This window comes from Helicoverpa zea, chromosome 16 (assembly GCF_022581195.2).
Source record: "Helicoverpa zea isolate HzStark_Cry1AcR chromosome 16, ilHelZeax1.1, whole genome shotgun sequence".
Taxonomy (NCBI): domain Eukaryota; kingdom Metazoa; phylum Arthropoda; class Insecta; order Lepidoptera; family Noctuidae; genus Helicoverpa; species Helicoverpa zea.
The window spans coordinates 10,276,305-10,298,253 of NC_061467.1; the positions used below are offsets into that span (position 1 = coordinate 10,276,305).

The 21,949-nt window shown below is 35.0% G+C and overlaps 1 protein-coding gene across 1 annotated transcript in view; it reads right to left on the reverse strand.

Moving 5' to 3' along the window:
* Positions 1–21,659, reverse strand: part of LOC124637421 (protein kinase C, brain isozyme) — a 208,886-nt gene extending 187,227 nt beyond the window's left edge. The window contains exon 1 of the mRNA XM_047173896.1: positions 21,359–21,659. Within this exon, the coding sequence (XP_047029852.1) occupies positions 21,359–21,543 (185 nt within the window). The 5' untranslated portion in view covers positions 21,544–21,659. The remainder of the gene's footprint in view (positions 1–21,358) is intronic.
* Between the last annotated feature and the right edge of the window lie 290 nt (positions 21,660–21,949).

A 21,949-nucleotide genomic window follows, 5' to 3' on the forward strand; every position in this document is an offset into this window, starting at 1 on the left:
AGGAATTGGATTGAGAACAAATTAGGTTCATGTGAAATCATTCATTCAAATATTATTGTTTTATTATGAATGTGTTATCTTGCGGGTCTCGTAGTTAGCGTTGTAATTTATGTAAGGTCTTCTTCTCCTTCTTTGCAATTACCAATTCATAAACCTAATATACTTTCTCCCAACATTGAGAATTCAGAGTTTTATTAAGTCCTTACTTAGTATTGGACAGTTCTCTATCAAATCAGTCTCCTCGTATGTTTCTAGTAAAAACACATAAACCTGCTACTGTTGCAGTCGATTATATTATCTCTATTCACAGCACCCTACTCCTAAAACGTCAAATCCCCCAGAACGCGTGACCCAACTATGATCTAGAGGTAAACTCCCGAAGCCAAGTGTATAGGAAATGAGATGTATGCAAGCAGATGCGAGCGTGCTAACTTGATAGCTGCACTAATCTAACTAACGCCAGGTGGCTTGATCGAATTTAGCCGGCGTGAGCTCCAATCAGTTCACGATATGTTTTGGTTTAGTAGGTGCAGATTATAAGTACATAGAAGCAGAACAAAATGCAGAGGAACTGCTAATATGTTTTATTTAGCAAGGGGGAAAAATAATTGCATATAGATTACCGGTTGTTTTGTAATGGTCAACGGTGCAATTTAGAGAATTCTTTATTCACATGGGAAAAAATAATCTAAAACTTAACATGTTTGTTCGCTAAAAGCTATAACGTATTCTAATATTGCCAGGCCAAACAAGTCCACATCTAAAGCATTAGGAAGCCTTCTTCAAAAACTTAACAAGTATGCAACTCAACGGTCTTTTCATTGTTATTTTTCACGGTCCATAGTCAAACAAAACACCATTATCATTTCAACTCGCACTTCCCCGTTTTATAAATATTTAAATGGTGGGCCCATACCCTTCTTTAAGCGTAGATCTCCAGTCAGAATTAAAGTTTTTCGTCTTATTGTTAAGATGAGAAGGGACCTTTATTGTTGTAACAATTTATATAAAGTCAACTATAACCTTCTTTTTCAACATTTAGCTATTTCTGGACAGCTGATTAATTCATCCATATAAAACTTACAGCACATTTTGGCAGTAACAACGTAACTATATAAAGCATTATCTTTAGGTATATTGTATGTAGTTGAATCCTTCTTAAAATTCCAGGCATTAAGATAGATTTTTTCCTTCAGAACTTAAATGACACTAAGGACACAGGTCATTCACAACTAATAAAACGATATCAATTGACACTACAACGTATATTTGCCCATTAATAAATACTCCATCGCTAAACTCGGAATATGGAAAGTACACAGAGAATAAATAGGTATCACGCAATATTGGCCCACTGCATTACTGTCTATCCTTTTGTTTACGTTCGCTCTGTTTATTATTTACTCTGTGGATTTTAAGTCTTCATTATGCTGACGTTTACTGGCAACGGCTATTTCTGCTTTGTTTCCATTAAAAAAGAAATAATAGAATGCTGTCTTTGGGAAAATTGGCTGAAATATGTTTCTGATAACATCATGTTTCTATGTCATATTAACATACTCTTAAATCAATGTTTTAATAGTATATTTTCAATGTTATTTTACCCTCTCGAGTTTAATTAATATTTATACAATGTAAACAAAGGAATTATCAAAACAGTTCGTAGGTATAAAAAAAGTAAAACTTTTCACTCTTCTGGAATTGGCGAAATATTAAACATCGAAAACAAAGAAGACTAATAAATGAAATGGAGATAAAAACATTAGAAAAAGGTTCGACTCACGGTTCGTAATTACATCAATGGAATAAAAGAGTAACTTCGTGATGTGGAAGAAGGTCAAGCATTTGACCCAATATAAAGACGAGCCTGACAAAGCGTAACTGCCAAGCACATAAAATTGGACCTCAAATGAATGCCAAAATCAACTTAACAAAAACGCCTAATCACAGATTGTCCAAAAAGGTACTCTAACACGTTTACAACGCTGATTACGAGTCCTGCTATTCACTAATTCCATTCAAGCCGTTAAAGATCACGTCCCATTCGAAATTCAGCGGCTACATTAAATTTTCGCTGAGATTTCACCTGCACAGCCCAACAGCACATTTCACCTAAACCACTCAAACACACGACTCCCAACCTAATTCCCTTCTAATAAGCCTCAAAATATCCCAGCCAACGCTAATTATGAAGCTTACAAAAGCACAAAACAGGCAAGGACGAACTTTCACTGACTAATCAAGGGTTCGTTAATGACTTGTTGCGCAATAAAGGATTTTATGCCGTATGTATTTGGGTCACAGTTCATTTTGGGCTCAAACGTTTTGTGCTGAGCTAAAAAATATATCGGAATACTTTCCCCGAGGTGACGTGTGAGTAATAGGATGAAAGATTGCCGTAATATCGGCTATGATTCTAACGTCAGTCGGATGTCGTGTTTTGTGTCCGTTTTGACATGTGTCAAACGTTGGAGACGTCAGACGGCAGACCATGAGGGGAATTGTCAGTCATTAAATTACGAAGACCTTGAATGAATCGTTATTTAGAGCGCGTCGTTCTTTTGTAAAATTCTTATTTTAGTCAATTACAATTTTATTGAAGTAATTGGTTGGTTACGTAGCTACCTAAATACATCTCGGTAGTAGGTACATTGTGGCAAGAATTGGGTCATCGTTACCTAATTTGTTTGTGCGTTGAAAATTGGAATGATCGTTACATGGCTTTGTGAAGCGTTTTGAGTGAACTATTTTGGTTTGACCAACAGTAAAAAGATGCGTGTTGACCTTTGACCTTGACTTTATAAAATTACCAAACCATTTTCACAATTTTAAGTTTAATGTATACGCGTAAGTTTAGTATATAATTTAGTACCAGCATAAAGCAATTACGATTTTAACAATATTGATGAAATCACAACAATGTACTATGTGGATGTACAATAAAAATAACAACTCAACGGTTTTCTTACTCACGGTAAAAGTCTCGAATAAACTCCAAAAAAACTTACCTGAAAAAGATGATTATAATAAGTAGACGTATACAGCAAATAGGCCATAATATAATTATTTCAAACACACATAATCGAGGGAGCAAAACTTTGGAGCATGTCATTTTAATTAAAACAAAAGGTTTTGTAATATAATTTATACGAAATTGAGAGTACGTAAGGCTATTTACTTAGTACTGTAGTACCTACATATTCGGGTGGATCATAATGTACTAATGTGAGAATTTCGCTTGGAGGTACAGTATTTAGGAAAGTTACAATAACATATATGGAGATCACATGGCTCTTTAAAGATAATTGGGATTACCAAGTTACCTATTAGTATCTATTTACATTATCTAAACTGTACCCATTTTTTAATTCCTATGGACAAAATAATATAAAATGCGTACGATTTTTTGAGGCTGTATGCTTCATTTTATCCGAACACGGGAAGAAGTTTTCGAGCTAGAAAAATCCCCTGAGTTCCAGGACAAGACAAATTACTGACTCCATCATCTTTTGTGTCAAGTATTTTTGGATTTTTATTAATGTTTATAATGGTATAGCAACAAAGTGTTTCAATACCAAAAATTTACTTTAACTTATCACATATCTAACAATGAAAGAACAAAACAGCAAAACTCTGAAATAACAGAATTATGTCTTTAATAAAATGGCCGCTTCTCTTTGTTTTAATTAATCTAACAGGAACAACGCGCCCGCATTGTCTTTATATGTTCAGATGCATTAAGTTTTATTTGACAACCCTTTTAGCTCGGTTCTAAAGGGTTTAAATTAAATTCATGTAATTCATTCGAATGTTCTTTATGAACAACTCTTTGAGAGTTGCTTTGATCTTCCTACTTTCCATGGATTTGTCTGTCTATTTATATTTATAGCTGTAGAATGTTTCCTAAGTTAAGCTTTGACAGTTTTTCTCTGCTAAAGAATAAGTTGATATTTAATCAAGCCTAAGCCTGGTGTTAAAAACTGCTAATACTAATACTTACAATAAAAAGTTTTTGTTTGTACCCTTTTTTTCCATTTGAAACTTAATCATGTTGAAGATATTATTCATTGTGAACCTATTTTGACATTTGAACCTATTGACATCTAGGCTATATTTTATCCGGGTACGAGAAGAAGTTACAGCGGCACGGAGATGAACAGACTAGTATGGTATAACGTTACACAATATAGTTATATATAACACGACACAGTAGCATACAAATAATACAGAAATCATCAACGTACACGAGACGATTGTACTGTGAAAGTCAAGGTCACCTGACCCACCTCACTTAAAAATCCATTAAGCAAACGCCCCAGTTTCCGCACAACGTTTGAATTATATTAGGTCTAGAATAGACTAACCGATTTTCCGCGACTTTAGTTGAGTCCCGTGGAAATTACTGCGTGCGCCTGGATAAAAAGTACCTTATGGCTTTTCTCGATAAATGGGCCATCTAATACCGAAATATTTTAACCAACTTCAAAAAAAGGAGGTTGTCAGTTTGAACTACGTGTTTGTAGGTATGTATTTTTGTGCGCGATTATCTCACGGTTGGCTGAGCCGATTTTGTCGGTCACAGAAGAAGTCGATTTAATTTTTCTGATAAAAAAAATACATCTACAGTGTATTTTCAGAGATTAGCACGTTCAAACAAACAAATAAACTCCTTCCCTTTATAATATTAGTGAAGATTAAGCAACTTCGGTTTTCAGTTTCTCTCGCCAAGGGATTGGGATTTGATAAAACGCGCTCACTAATTCCATTGCTACTTAAATCCACGCAGTTTGAAATCTTATTTCGCTTTTGGAATAATTTATGTTTCACTTCGTTAAGATTCTTTATATGTATAATGTCGGATTAGAAATAACCATAAATCAGGCGAGATGTATTAATTGTGTTGCGTGTTACTGGATCAAAGCAGTTTTTATTCTGAAATAAATCAAATTGATATGTTAGCACACGGATAAAATTGTTTAGTTATAGAATGCCGGAATAAAAATGTTAATGATGATCTTCACTATAAGGATAGCTAAAAAAATATTAGAAACATAGGCTATATTTTATCGCGGTGCAGGCAGTAGTTCCTACAGGACGCGGTTGAAACTGCGGAAAAACAGCTATATAGTTATATAATAACACTCAAAACTCGGAACCTCTTTAAATATGTACTCACCAGGTGCTAATGGTCTCCGAATGTCTTTGCACGAATTTAGAATACACGTGCTTGAATTATTTATTTCGGCTTTTATTTTTAAATGGGCATACTCAGAGAGATGGCCCTATATTGTACTTTTCTAGTTAGGAATAAGTAAATTGAATTGACCATTACCTTTATATCTACATAAAATCTTCTGTTTTTGTGTAAAAGTTTAATATACAATATAATTTCGCTTCTGTCTATTGCCTTGAAGCCATTACTAATATTCATTGCGTCATCAAATACCTATTTATGACACTATTATATACCAATTGCATTGAATTCATAAATCGAACACCAATCATAATTCAATCGATAAATTGGATTCAATTCTGGATTGAATCCCATTCTTTCTCCAATCACAATTTTATATGCATTCTCAATAACGATTGGTCGGCCATGCATAAAGGCAGCGTCCATTTTCCCGCTTTGCCGCCATACTTCTAAAGTTACTCTTCCATAAACTTATGTACGTAACTTGTTCCACCTTATGTATACTTGACTCGTGCAGCTACTCTTGAAGTTTACGTTAAGTTATCCAAGCGAAAAACGGCCGGTAGTAAAAGGTTAAGAATGTAAAGTTTCGGTTTATACGGTTTTATGTACCCGGTTTTAGTATCCTCTTAAAATCCTAAATGGAAAGATATAGGTAAGAGAGTATCTCAGGCTATATCGAAATGCATTATTTATTTTTGTGAATCCATTAAAACTGCTATTGCAAAACAAATTTTCCATTTTGAAATAGTTTTTTGTTCCAAAAGAACCTGTCTATTTAAAAAAAAAACCTTTGTCTATGAACATGTGGTCTTGTTGTTGCACCCACGTCGTAGGAAATCCCACAGCACTATGACGTTTGACTAGCGTAATCGCTCTGTGAGTCACGGTTGTTTCTCCTTACACTTCGCACTTCCGTATAAAGTCCAACAGCCTTAAACTTTGCATTACTTAATTGGCAAACAAAAAAATACATAACCAAGAACCTTGTCGAAATAAACAGACAAAAAATTAGAACGAGGAAACTGCAGATTTTTTTCAATTGCAACATTGCTTTATCACCTTATTTTTGACTGCCAGTTTATATCTATGGACCTACTCTTTCAAACAGTCTTAAAAGTTTAATATCTCTTTCACAAACACATTTACGAGACTGAGACTTCTGGATTGCGAATTCCACGAAAACAGACTTGGTTAATGCTTTCTCTCACCTGAGCTTCAGCTTAATCATAAAGATGGAAATTATTCTCTTTGGTACGTTTCTGACGCCACAAAGGGTCCAGTAACGCTTCATTAGTCCCTCGTAATGGCACTCCCACATTTATGATTCGTTTTTCGCGTTAATGACCGTCGATTTAGTAAATCTTTCTTTTTATGGACCTTGTGTTTGTTTAATGCAAATTGCTAATTACATAACGGCGTGAATGTTGCTTTAAACTGCAGAAGTTTCGGAATAGCTATTTCTAATAAGTAGCCAATGGCACGTGAGATTCGGCTTTAACCAGAGTTGCATTCATTGGATAGATTTTGAGTCCATGGGAGTCAATGCCTTGTGCGCAAATGCGATGTTAAATCGAAGCTCGGAGTCCCAAACCCACAAATTACAACATTTCTTTTGTAATGCAAGACCGAAAAAGATAGAATAATGTATGCGCATTTACTTAAAATTACGTAAATAAATGAAACGACTAATAGTCGTGGAGCTAACTAGACTTCAGGGAGTAAGACCGTCCGAATTACATAAAGCTTGGCGCAGACTATCTTCCCTCGAGGCCAACTAACAGACGTGGAATAAAACAACATATAACTACTGACTGTCTCGCTACGCTCCATCAAAATATGCTCATTAAATATTAAAAAGTCAGACTTCATTTCACACAACAACAAAGCGTAAGATCATAAAATTTTCCTTCGACTATATACAATTTCATTCAACTATTCAACTTCTGTTTGTAAGTGAAGCGGAGACGTCGGATATTATAAAGGCAAAAGCGACTGGGAGATAAGACGCCATGACGGCTGTCGGCCGGTAATGATATTACGTTTCAACGCCATCTAGCGGTAGAAGATACAATTGTGTTTGCTCAAATGTTGTTTCACCTCGGGACGTTCTATTTTTGAATTTAACTGAAGCCATTTTTGGTGAGGTTTTTGGATTGACTCAATTAATTAATGGGCTAATTTAATTAGTTTGAATTTGAAAACTGTATCGCTAACTACAGCTACTACATGAAAATAAATTCTTCTCAATCTTACACCTCGCAATTTAAAATCCCGAAACCAGAGATAAACGAATCTCTGATAGCAAGAAAATAGTTTCTAAATTCCACCAATATCCTGACCTTAGGTTAAAGTAGAACATTTTATTTCACGTATTAGGGCTAAAGCTTTTGGGGATTTCCAAGATTAGTATTCGGCACTCGTATGTTTTATTCGTACCTTGCTACCCTTTTCCAAAGTTACTTTTCCCGAAGGTTATTTTAGGTTAAAATTATTCTTTTTCTGTGAGTATGTGTGTAGCTATGTTTTTTGGTGGGCCTAAATAATTCATGGCCTAATAATGTTATGAATTAAAGATGACAGCACAATTACAGTGAGATAGATCATGTTTGAAAACTGTTACAAACAATCAAACTATACCTTTCAACAATGACGTTATATCCCCTATTTTTAGCTATGTACCGTACTAGGTAGTCGTAACTGAAGCGAACTATCAATACTCATAAAAACCTAAAAACAGATACATTCCATCCATTGATTGCATCTATTCCCAAAATAGAATGCCCTCAAAACTTCAAATTTAGAACAGACCTTTGGAATAGACAAAAAGATCCAAAACGGTCCATCAAAAAAGTTTATATACGCTATGCCAAAGACCACACTAACAAAGACAGTTTGTGTAATCAATGGAATTCCGCAAACTATTATGATGGCCAGTAATATATGGCACCTGTGAAAACATCTGCCAGATGTCTAGTATACGACCCATTACGTAATATAACGGAGATTTGTAGCATTCAAGGAAGATCACTTTTGCCGCGAAACTGCTTTTGTGTGCATGAGAATAATCTAAAATATCTAATTCATCACGGGATGAGCTATTTAAATCATAAATAGTTGGTTATTGGAACGATAGCCAGAAGCCGTTGTAAAATATTATTATCTGGTTGCAATGTTTCCAGTATTTTGGGGTTACTGCTATATTCATTCATCTGACCCTTCCACGTGTGATCGTCTATGTGTCTATGTACATTTAATGACTAATCATTTGAGTTTAGTGAGAATGCAGCCATCGGGATGCGGTTGCCAGTTTGCCGAGTTCTATGTAGTGTTGAACAAACCAGGCCAGGCGTCATATGGTTGTAAGCATTCAACAATTCGGCTAAACGACGTGTAGACGAGTGATTAAACGACTGCTATAAAAATTACCTGACCGCAACGAGGAAATCAATAGATTTCCAAAAGCTACTTCACAATTTCAATAACGTTTTATTGAAATTCCCATGACGAATTCATAACCGGTAAGGCTAGCCAACTAATAATATGTTGAGGTCGGCTGCTGCTTTATCAATATTCGATCAAGATGGAGTAGACTATTAAATTAATACTTTATGAGAAACAACTGACATCTGACCTATGCACGCCAAAAACTTTAGCTTAGCAAAACACATTCACATTTATTTCTGAAAAACTCGACGGATGTTTCTATTTTTCTGTAGATAACTGTTTTGTGAACTTTATTTCAAAACGTTGGTGCAGGTCGGAGGCATGTGAAAAAATCTGGTCACATACGAGTTGTTACGAGTTCAGAAAACATTTCGACCGTGTTGCCAGCCCTCGACAATGATCTAAAAGTTATATATTTTCAAGACAGGGTTTTCTTCAAGTGGCACAGCCAATCCTTCGTTCAAGTCATACCAGTCCAAGCTTAACAAAATAGTCGTGATAAACCCGTGGTCATTGTACGAATTAGTGGGGCACTTCATTAGCACCGCTTAGCAGACTGCCCCGGGGAGTTGTTCCACAGATTACCCGCTTACCATGTCGCTTAACTTGCGAAGGGACTGGAGTTAAATGACGAAAAAGGTTTTATACTCACTGAATTTTCTTTTTTGTGAATGGCAATCTTAGACTTCTTTCGAGAATGCAGACATAGACAACTAAGTTTAACACTGCTGGACACATGGATTCAGGTCCATTTTTAAGTTGAAATAAATTAACAAAATTTAATGAAAAACCATAATCTAACATTTTTGTTAATACTGTAAAATAGAGTAGGTATTATGACATAACTTGGAGAGACTAAAGTTAGGTATTTGGTTACGATTTTTTTGCAAAAAGTCTACTAAGCGACCGACTGGCTTCAGACTTGCCAAGATACCCGGACATAAACTCTATGCTCCCAGACATAAAAAAGTTCAAGTTTGATCTATGGTCGAGATAATAATCACGCAGTTTTGTCAAAAAAACATAAATTTTACCTCAACAATGATCTATTAAATATACCAAGGACAACAACATATTTAGGATTAACCTGTTAAAAACACGAACTTATCAAAAAATGTCGCTTAGTAATGTTATACAAAAATACGTGTTATGCAAATATTAATCGTTTAATTAAAATAACATGTTAAGTGCGTAAACTTTGAACTTATACACTAATCTTCACAATACGTAGTATTTATTCAAAACCTGTTTGATTTTTTAGGTTGGTTTATTACATCTTTGTTTTTTTTAATGTAAAATATTGTCCATGGAGATTTTAGCTTTCAACTACGTCAATAAAAAAATAAACAAATGACTGTTGTAGTTTTTTTTTTGTTTAATTAAGTAATCGTAAACATGACGTGCAGTTAGGTTTATTATATTATTTAAATATTTTTGAATGTAGCCTTTAGGTAATTTATATTCGCTCAGTTTGGTAGTAAACAAATAAATTAAGTTTTTTAGTGAATGTGTACCATGAACTTTAGCATACCAATTTTTATTCAAAAGCAGAATATCGCCGGGGCAAGCGGTATTTTAGCTTGGGTCAAGAAATATTGTGTAAATCAAAAATAACCATAGCACTCAAAGTTTTTCTATGAGACATTTTATCGAAGTACAATCACCTATTAGGTACACATTTTTCAATAATGACCACTATATTTAACCGAAACATACTACTGAACCTAAAATGCACCAAAAAGCTGAAAAAATAGAGTTCAAAATCGTGCATCAAAGAGGTTCAACGGTCAAATATTTAAGTTTGACAGTGATGGATTGTACGAACTTGTGAAAGACACATTATAGCGATCAACACGCAAACAGCGACATTGATACTCAATACTCATGTTGCTTGGAGCATTCAACCACCCGGAGACGCTTGCTGTGCCTTTCCGTGTCAAAGGCACGAGAAATCTGGTCATACTCATATTACATATTGTGTATGTAGAGTTCATGCTTGATCTCAGACCTTGATTTTGTTTGATATTGTGGTAGTGTGTATGAGTAACAATGTGATTGAAAATACACAAGTGAGCTAATGTATATCACTGTTTGTTGTTGCCCCTTCTTTGATAGTTTAAGATTTGTACTTGTAATAGCTTCGGTTAGTTAAATGCTGTAAGCCTTGTTGTTCCTAACAAATAACATGTGATCCGTTTTCTGATTGGTTGACTGACTCCATTAAATGATGGCTGCAGTACTTTAGTACTTTATAGAACGGGTACACTGAAAAACTGCTTTACTATGCAAAATTTCCCTCATGACCGGAGGGAACGTGTAACTTTGTTCGTAATTTAAAAACTCGCAAAGCTGTGTTTGAAATAAAAACTAAAAGCTTCATATGGGTGGCTACTTTTTATAAAATAGTAAAGTCGGTTTCAGTTTCAGTGCTCTCTTCATTTGGTAACTGCCCTATCTAATATTACGAGTGTATTTTTACACGCTTTTTATTAGCTTCACCTGTATGTTTGTATGTTTGTTTGTAACTGACTTCTTTGGGCGCGATTTTTTCTGAAATGCAACGTCAATCGTTTACATTTAATATTACAATAATTTCCAAAATGAAATTGCATTGCTCCAAACAGTCCCAAAAACAAATTCAACTCAAATAAATTGCTATTAAAATATACAATGGCCTATAACACATACATTATACCTCACTAGCCATTAAATCAAGTGTGAATTTTAATTCTCTATCACTACTAGCCACGCGGCCCGGTAAGCGTGACGAAAGGATAACAGCGGGCCGCCATGTTGATTTCAATACAAACCACAGACGAAGCGAGTAATCACGTATTGGCGCCATTTGTTTGTATTCTAAATTCAAATTCCTGTTTTTTCTTAATTTTGTTGTTACGTCATAAAATTCGAATTTTAAATGAACCAATTTTTTATCTGTTGTGGTCTTATGCTACATTGGTGAACGAAAAACATTTAAATATTTTGATAAATAAGTTTGTACCTTTTATATATCTACGTGTATAACTATGTAAATAAACACCGTTAATAATTTTTAAATTGGAATTAAAAATATATTTTGGCTATAAAAAAAAAAGTGTACCTATTATTTTGCGTCGATTAATAAAACTAACTAGCGTCACGTTTAATGCGCTAATAACCATGAACTTTCGTCTAAATACCTAATCAAATGTTATTATGATACATTATTATGAACTATTTTTATACACAACGTACCTAAATATCATTTATTTAGAACAGGAAAAATGACAAAATACCGAATACTGCATGTAGGTACCTATCCATTATCTGTACTAGGTATTGCTTTTAACCAGATTTTTTTTTAAACTGATGGGCAAAGTACTTCAACAGGACGCGGGTAAAACCGCTGACGGCAGATAATTTCATCTTAATACTGCATATAACCTCCAATGTGACACTGACCGAGAGAGCTAGAGTGAATCACATATTAGATATACCAACTGTTTGTTTTATTCAGTTTTATTACATCACTCATTGTTCGGAATATTTAGTTTAGGCTCTAGATAAATCAACGCGCGAGATAGCGCTTCCGTGCGGCAAAACATTGTCATTTGTTGACAAAACTTTGACAGCAATGAAAGTCATAATGTTTATGAATATGATTTATTATCAAAATCTACCATAGAATAATAGCTGTCTTTATTTTCCTGATCTAATCTGGACTATGAAGGCTGAAAACACCAACCTGCAATGAGCTAGCGTGGTGATAATCGCTCAGTCCTTCTCTGTGTGAGAGGAGACCCGTGCCCAGCTGTGGGACGATAAAAATGATGATGATATATATTTTCCTGACTACAATTACCTATATTTGGTTATACTGCAATCCGGAATGACACACGCCTATATTTTCGGCAAAAAAGATGACAAATCGTTCCCCCTTCCCACCAAAATTGATAGGCACCTGAGTGACTCCATAGCAAAGAGGTGCTGATTCACTCCGTGACCATTAACCATTCCCGAGTTTTCCCTCCTAACTGACCTTTATCGAGAAAAAGTAGTCCCTAATGGTTTGTCGTTACGAGAAATGCAGGGATTTTCCTGTTTACACACAGATTAGGTAGAATAGTGTAAATTATTACTGAGAGTATGCTATAAATAAATTACCTACTGTAAAAGGAATTCTTAGCAATATTATCACCGTTACCAAGACTTTTTTACAGTCTCTCAGACTTAAAAGTAAATATCACGTACATTCTGCGATCTATTTTTAATAGCCAGTACTTATTTTAATCAGTGTGAATAACAAGCGCATACGCATATCTACACAATCTTTATCTGATACATAAAAAACGGACTACATGTTCAGAGTACTCTATATTTACCACGGGATTTAAAAAACTGCCTTCTACGTCCAACTCATTGCATTAAGTTCCGAACACGCAAATCTGGCTACCTAAAAGCCTTTACCTAACATAAATATGTACTCTAGCTTCCTACTGGCACGAAACTTGTGTAAGAATAGCACAAACCGTGGGAAAATATTTGCTAGTCAGCATGTTGGTAGCGAGACTACCCTGGGTGCGCCGGACGTCCATTTAAGTATCGCCACTCACAAAAGCTATTTTAATGCAGATCAAGAACTGCCTAAAAGAATAAACTGACTTTTATACCCCGTTCCCAAAAAATAAGAAACGATTCGGTTTGCTTTTGGATAGTAGTTTTTCTATGTTTATTGCATGAGGCTTAACTCAAGAATCTCCCTATCCGTAAGCAGGACAAATCTTCTCATGTTTGCAGGAATCGGGAACTAAGAGATCACGGCATCGTCCTTGGTTCAAAGCCAGTCACTCGCACGATTAGATTAGGTGCAATCAACGCGCCATCCAGCTATGCGCCACCGGAAACTTGGCAGTTCATAGCACGAGTACGAGAGCTCCATAACATGTCATCCATGCCCTGATTGGTCAATTTGTAGCACTACTTGTGCAGGAAATTTCAATTGCTAGGTACGTCGCAAACGTATTTTTACTGAAGAAAACTAGGTCAGTTTCGCTCATATAGGTGGAGTTAAGAATTTAAGCATGCAAAATACTGTGTGCCCAATCCAAGCGTTTGGACGCTGGCAAATTGTTATGCAATTACCTGGCGATTTAGTTAGGTTTACACGGAAACAGGAAAAAACCGCTATGGAGGTAACTGCGAAAATATGTGCATTGTACTTGCAGTCTTACTATGCTTTATTTTTATAGTCTATGAATATGTCTCGTCTGACTCATAAAAACAATCTCATAACAATCACAACCATAGGATAGATAAGATGTCACGCAGTGCAGTAGTAAACTAACATAAACGTCACAATTGCATTCCATTTTTGAATACTATTTGTTTATATTGAGCCGTTAAACGTACTGGCCGCCATTTACGCAGACACGATGACGTCATTAGCATCTGAGGACTTCACATGTAGACGGACAAGTTTTTTTTACCATTACTCATCATTACGTACTCCAGTTAGTGGTAACCGCAAGTTCTTTTATTCTTCAATCAATTAATTTACTACACAATGTAAAATGTTGGCTAACAGGTTTTTTAAGCGTAGTATACCGGCTTTGTAGTATATTTCCTGGTTAATAGTCGCCTTAACATTTAATCGCTATTTCGAAATGATAAACACGTTGAAAAACTTCTTGGGAATCCCCAATCAGTACTCGTTTACTTTACCTTAAGAAAATATTGATAATGTACCTTCGTCTTAGCACTTACTGGAAAAAGATTTGAGAATATGCATAATGTCATCTATAAAATACAGAGAACAAGCCCTTGTAGTAACTCTTAGCATGTTCATTGCTTATTGATAAATGTCTGTCTATCTACTCAACTATTGTATGAGATTGAATATGCAGAAAGAATAATGGATGAACAGTAAACAGCTGCGATGATCGATCGTTGTACGTTAGGCTGCTATTACCGCAGTCTATGAATAGGTACTTTACATATTTACTACCTCCATAGATCAAGCACGTGAATAAATCTTATATGTACTTGGGTTTAGCAGCTAGATGGTAATTACTGTAAGTTGCCTAACTTTCATACACTTCCTTTCTAGACGTATTAATCAAACAAAGATAATAATCTTCAATGCCATTTATTTCAACCAGATCATGATTATAATCACGCTAAGCTAGCTAGATTGTGCATTACTTGAATACCAAAATGTGATCACCGCTTCGAGAATGCATTTCTCATAACTATGACGTGACTCCAATACAATTGTTTCAGCACAACCTTGCTCTTGGCATTGAAACCAATTCACAGTTCAATGAATCACTTAAAAGTTGATTAGCGAAAACTAATGCTCGTGTTCTAGAACGATGCTCAAGCATTGATCCTATTCGAACTCCATTCAACCAATCAGGACGGTCTATTCATAAAACCAGTATTCATGAAACCATTTCAAATTTCGAAGCTCGAAAGGTTGAAGATAAATACGCAGAACCTATCGAATACCAAATGGGATTGGAATCTAATCTATTACTGAGGTTTGTCGGTTGCTTCGACAGTCGTCTAGTGCAAGCAATGCAATTGTGTTAACATCGTTCGTCGGTTGTTCAAACTGACCGTTGAGTCAGAAAAACTGAAAGAATCGAAAACTACCTCGAATGAGCTAAATAAGGGACTTTAGATTGGCAAAAAAATAAGTTTAGAAATACGAAGTCTAAAAAATTGTGGCAATAAGAGTACTAAAATCCAACTACATCGATGTTGGGTTCGTAACAAAAAGTAGGTCGTCAAAACATTTTCTTCATACCATTTCACGGTATAAAATCAGCTGTTACTATACCAACAACACACAAAACTCCTTATATACCTGTTGAATAATACCCTCGAAAGCTGACAGCGAAATACCCTCTCATTTATAATATACCAGCTTACACGTGGCTCTAAGCGGTGCTTATACAGTCCTCGAATGGGAGCAATTTCGCGCAGATAAATAAGTAACGTATTTTCGGAATACATTTTGAAATTATAATGGTTGGAATGAGCTATCAACGCCATTGTTAATTGGGACATACGGGGTTCCGTGCCATAACAACCATCGCAAGGAATAGGCATGGCGAATGAAAAAAAAAAGTAATTAGTCCGTCTTTTAGATAATCCTAAAATAATGGGCACGTATTTTTTCTTTTCTCTCACACACATATAATAACGAAGATACAGCAAGATTTTGCGTTACGTCACTTTAAAGTACAAATTTTACATAGACGTTATTGCGAGAACCTTTGTTGCGTTAAATCTTAGTAAATATTTTATGTTTTGTTAAAATGAAAAGTACGTGTCTAATATATTTTGCCGATCTAAAATGTGGACTAATTAGAATCACTATTGTCTAACCCTGTCGTCATTCCTAGAAGACGGGGTTTCATACCATTCCAACGATAAAGCAAAGAATAGCTCATTATACCTCTACCATTCTGGTCCCTAATGTGGATGTCCCTCATATTTCTAGTTAAACCTTAATCGATGACTGGGCTCAATACACAGAGCACGTTTAAAAGGCTGGATCCAGGCTTCTCATCTCATATTTATTAAAACCGCCCTCAGGCGTTTATATGGTAGTCTTGTTATTAATGTGGCATGACTTAACATTTGTATTGTATGTTATAATTAAAGTGGTATGCTTCATAATGGGCGTTATAATAACATTTGATTCAGGTTCTTCAGGAATTGCTTTATGAACAAGTTATTTTATATACGTAGCACGCAGTTTCTTTTATACTCCAAATCTTTCAGTTTTCAGGAAAAAGACAACAAGATATCACATTTTAGGACAATTGAGGATAAAAGTATCTTCTTCTACGTCTTTCTTGATAAAACGTGATTTTGAAGTAAAATTCGTTACTTAAGGATTCTTGGGATAACCTTGAGGTCTGGGATTCAAGGATTCAAGATAACCTGGGAAAAAAAGGAAAATTTGTAAATACATTTTTCAGTAATATGAGCACAATTTTTTGCACTTTCCTGGAATATTAAACTATCGGAGCTACTGATAAAACTCTGCTTAATAATAATTACAACAAATGATGCAACATTACAATAAATTGAGAAGCCACAACTATTCTAAACTCTTATTATACGAGTATGCTAAACTCTTGAAATATATCGACCTTGATTGTCTATTAAGAAATATCACAATCACAAGTATGCAGTTGTAAGTGGTAATAGAAATAATCTAGAGAAAATTCCATTTCAAGCACATAGGTTTTATATTCTTGAGAATTTCCTGATCAATATGAATAACATTACAGATATGATAATGCCATTGTTTTTAACACACTCGACACAAATAGGTATTTCAATGTTTAAACAAATAGTCTAGTTTTTCTTACATGACGAAGCCACGAAGAAAATGGATTGTATGTCTGTGCCCCTCTAACCACGTACTGCTAAGCCAGATTTAAATGCTTTCAGGATAATGAAATCATCAACATATCCTTTTAAAGATTTTAAGAGAATTAGATTCCAAGCTTTTGTGACATAAACCACAACTTAAACCCATTTAAGAAAAGGAGCCCCATTTCAGAAATTCAGACTCAAGAATAAACCAAGGGGAGCGCCATTAATTAAGAAAGGGTCTTGAAACACTATGTTTCAAGCCAGGCTAAAAAGGGACGAAGTAGTAGAAAGAATTACGTTTTTCCTTCTCTTAGTCTGATGTACGCATTAATTAATAATCAACCGTAAAGACCTAATTAGAACGGCTGCTGATTGGGTTTTGATTAAGAAAGCAAATGAAAAATATATGAAAAACAAACATGCAAGAATCGACGTTCAGCAGTGGATGGCAATTGGCTGATATGATAATTATGATGAAGAATTTGTTTGCTTGAATAATCTTCGGAAATCGGATTTGGATTTGAAAAATTCAATGTTAAGTTAGCCCATTTACTATTGAGGAAGGCTTTACACAACTTTTTATCCGAATAAGTAAAAAAGATCACACGGAACGAAAGTAAAAATCTCACGGAAGCTAATTTAAAACACAATCAACTAATCCCTTTGATCTTTGACAGTACCAGACCAAAAGGGCAAAGAAAGACGAAACCACAAATCTAGAATATCTTCAATCCCGACTAAGATTGAACGCGAACTCCCACAGTAGAACAAATATTAGTATGCTCTAACAAATGTTTGTTTCGCGTCTTCACTATTTGCTATCGTAAACTGTTGTAGCCCACGCTCGTCCTACGGTTATCCTTTCTTCTATATCCAATCTTGTTTTTGCAAAGATTAGGTTGTCTGTCATAACTGTGTTATCATCTTCTGCTAAGCCTTTTCCTATGTTGAGGTCGGCTTCAAGTCATAATGCAGCTGATTACCAGTACACATTATTAGAACAAAGTCCTTTACCGCGTCTCTCTGTCTGTCTATTCGCGGTCAGCTACTGAATAGATTTCCATGCGCTTTTCACTAATAGATACAGGGATTCATGATGGAGGTTCAGGTATATAAATTATACTGTTGTGTAGTAAGAGAAGATCGCAAGAGTCTTTTATAAAAATGTTTATTTGTTTTAAACACCGTCTTTTAACGATCATCAATCATACTGCCAGCGGATAAAGCAGATTAATTTACGACTTCAAAAATGTCACTCAACCTCTTTTGCAAACATTTACCTGTTGATGGTACAGACACACCTTGGCCTAATTTCAAGATTAACTCAATAACCCTCCTCAAATATAACGAGACAAGATATTATTTCAATAATAAACAAGAATTTACGCATAAAGTGTGCAAAATCAATAAATTCTGTTCTGGAGCCAAGAGCATGTCACTGCGGTGCAACAAACTATTCCACAACCATTCTGATATAAAAATAGAGTTTATAAATCAGGTACGGTCTGTTATATTTAGTTTCATATGAACATAGTATATTTCCTGTTGAAATGCGCGCGTCGCTCTAATATGAATCGATTTAACGTTTTTAATAAAACTAGAATAGTTGAGGATTCCATACGCTTTTTAATGGACACTAGAACAGTTGACTTGCTAGCCAGTTTCATGACCTAGCAAATCATTTTGAAGAAACGACTGACGTTCCAATTTTGAATTTATCAGCCATAAATTATTCCTAGCCAGCAGTAGTAAAATACATACTCCTTTCAACAGACTGATGTAGAACAAAATTTGAATTTGAAAAGCGAATCCCTTGCCCATTCACATAATAGACGGAGTACCAATGTACCAACAAAATACCATGACATGATAATTTAGAGCTACAGCCGAGGTTTAGCAGTTACGAAACTAAATCATAAATAACAAGCTTCAAATAGACTCAGTTTCCTTATATTGTTTATTGTATGGTCTAAAGTCGTAACAGATATTATGACTAGGAAATGTCTGTATCGATTCGTGCGGATTGGTGTCAGGTGCGTATTAGGAAACAATGTTCTGAACATTACTAATTTCCGAAGCCCGTTTTGATTGGGTGCAGAACCCATTATCAACGTCAAACAAGAAACGATCCGTTTTGCTTACAGACAGTTATATTTTTACGTTTAATCTACGAAGCTTATGTCAAATATCTACCATCCGTTTCTTTTTATAGGAGCCGGGTATTAGTCAATGTGTCTTAGACTAACGAGTGGATTTGGCAAGAAGATAATGGTAATTTATTAGCTCATTAATATTATTTGAGATTGAATAACAATCTGCAGGTGTGGGATTGGTGTACAGTTGTCGCTTGTCGTTACTTTGATCATAGACAGGACCGCGTGTTCCCTTTTATAATTACTATATCGTTAATGCTAATGTTGTCGTGATAGAACTAATAGATCGTAGATTCTAGAGCTGGGTATTTAGATTTTCTCAGTAGCTTGGTCGATTCTCGGTGTGGCTCGCCCTTTATTAGAAAGGATTTTTCCGTAAAACATCATTGTTCTAAATTCAAATTGCTAGGAAACTCTTCAATTTAAAAAAAGAATTTCGAATGTCATCGCAAATTCTCAGAAAACAAGTGCCACAACCCAAGTAAGTAATAAAAAACAATTCTTTATTCAAACTTCAGAAACAGTAGAGACTGGTAGAGGCATACGAAAAAGGTACAGGACCAAAAAGGCATTACTCACAGTACATTTTTCGTCGTTCCATTTCACGGCATCCAACTAAAGCCTTAGAAATAGGGTCGTCGTCTTTTGACAAATGGGCAATATCTGTCAGTTGGAAGGGTCAAAGGCTCTAGAAAAGGTCAATACCATCTAAACCCTGTAGGATATGAGGGAAAGTAGTATTTTTCGTGGGAGAGGTACAAGTAGAACCAAAGGTTTGGCCTAACTAGAAGTTTTGTTAGATTTAATCAAAGTTGGTACACTTGACCTACCTATTGGTTGTACTTTAATTGACTTTCTTTAGACTTTAGTAATGGACCAACTCCAAAAATATATATTTTTTTAAATGCAGACCACACCCAGATTATCATTTATTTTGAAGTAATATTTTGAAACTGATCCATGAGAAAACATCTTAATAAAGACTTGTTGAGTACGCCTTTAGCAAATTTTTTGTAGCTTAAAATGAATAAAAATAATCTATTCGACTAATTTCTCAGTGACAATACTCAGAACTTCTTCCAAAGGATTATAGAGTAAAGTAAAAATAACTACATACCGCTTTCTACCGATCACATTTTGTGTATTTGTTAAGATTTGTTATGACTTACATGTCAATGTTACCCGCTAAGTATTCAACGGGCACGTGTCTATCAAAGTTGCTTTGATTGACTCTGATTTATAAGAAACTATTTTTTATGTTTTTGCATTAAGCAGTTTTCTATTATTTTTTATGGTTTGTGTTAAATATTTTGTAGCTATTTATGTTAATAAAAATTATACTGTTCATATTTTTCCTCGCATTGTACACATGGAATGAATAAAAGTGTGTAATATTTTTATCAAATGCTTTTATCCTATTCTGATTGAATAGGTATAATATTTGAGTAATATTTTTTATTAATAAATTACATGCTTGGCCTCCAAATATGTATTTGTTTAGGGGCTTTAAATATTATTTTTTATTTAGTTTTGAGAGACCACACAAAAGTGTTTTAAAATTTAAATAAATCATGTTCCACAAGTAGACCAATTAATTACGATAAAAAAAAAGAAAAAAAGTGTTTGATTAAGATCAAAATTATTCACTGACTTGTAAAACAAGTATATTATTCTGAGTCTGAATAAATATAAATCGGTAAAAAATATGCAAAGATATTTGGTCATGTATTTATTTTTGACTTAAATTAATATTTCAAAAATTAAAGTAATTTTGAATATATTGAAGTATTTATGAATTAGTTTAACTTTAAAAATTATAATTTTTATACCTGTCCAATGAGATTCTTACTGGAATGTAAATGGCTAATTTATTGTGAAAATTATTAATTGTCCTACATGTACAGAACACCCACATACATGGAATATTTATAAAACACTTGATTTATAAATAAACCAACAGGAAAATGTGTTATCATTGTCATCCCAAACAATCCACAACCAAATAGGTATTACTAAATTATTTTTAACCTACTTTATCGCTGGCCAGGCTGAACAGCCTGTTATCGGTGCCTTACCACCCAAAAAAGCTCGACCATACAAGGCGCCTCATTGTAAACAAATAGTGTATTTTTAATTTCACGTTTTTAATGTCTCGCTACCAAAGTACAATCGATATAACATCAAGACTCACCATATAAAGTCCTTGCAGTGGGAACAGAACGTCGGCTGCTTGAAGAACCTCGGCATGAACTTGTGGTCTTTTATCAGATAAACATTCTTCTTTTTGAGCGCACCCTTGCGGCCCCGCAAACGGAACGCCTGCCCAGCTTTATATTCACCACCACCGTCATCACAATTATTCTCCTCGTCCGCCATGGCTACCCGCGGTCGCTAGGGCGCCGGTTAACTCGGAAATAATAATTATCTCACAAATATTCGCCAGAGAGCGCGGCCCACCCGAACGAACCACCGCTCTCAACGGAACGTCATCGCGATTTGTCAATGAGCTGAACTGTCAATGTCATTGTCAAACTGAAAGTAGAACTTCGGGCTGCCATATAAAAGTTTTATTTTTCTGCCACTCAGTAGAAAATATGTAATCCTTAATTTTGGTGTTTTAGAAATACTTGTGATAAGCATTATATAAGCCTTCCATCAACCATATTTGCAACGGCCAAAAAAGGGCCGCTAAGCTGTAGTTACCTTGTCTATGTATGTGGCCTGGCCACGGGTCTGTTATAGTCCCAAATTTTTGCAAGGTGAGCGTGAAGCCAAAGCCAAC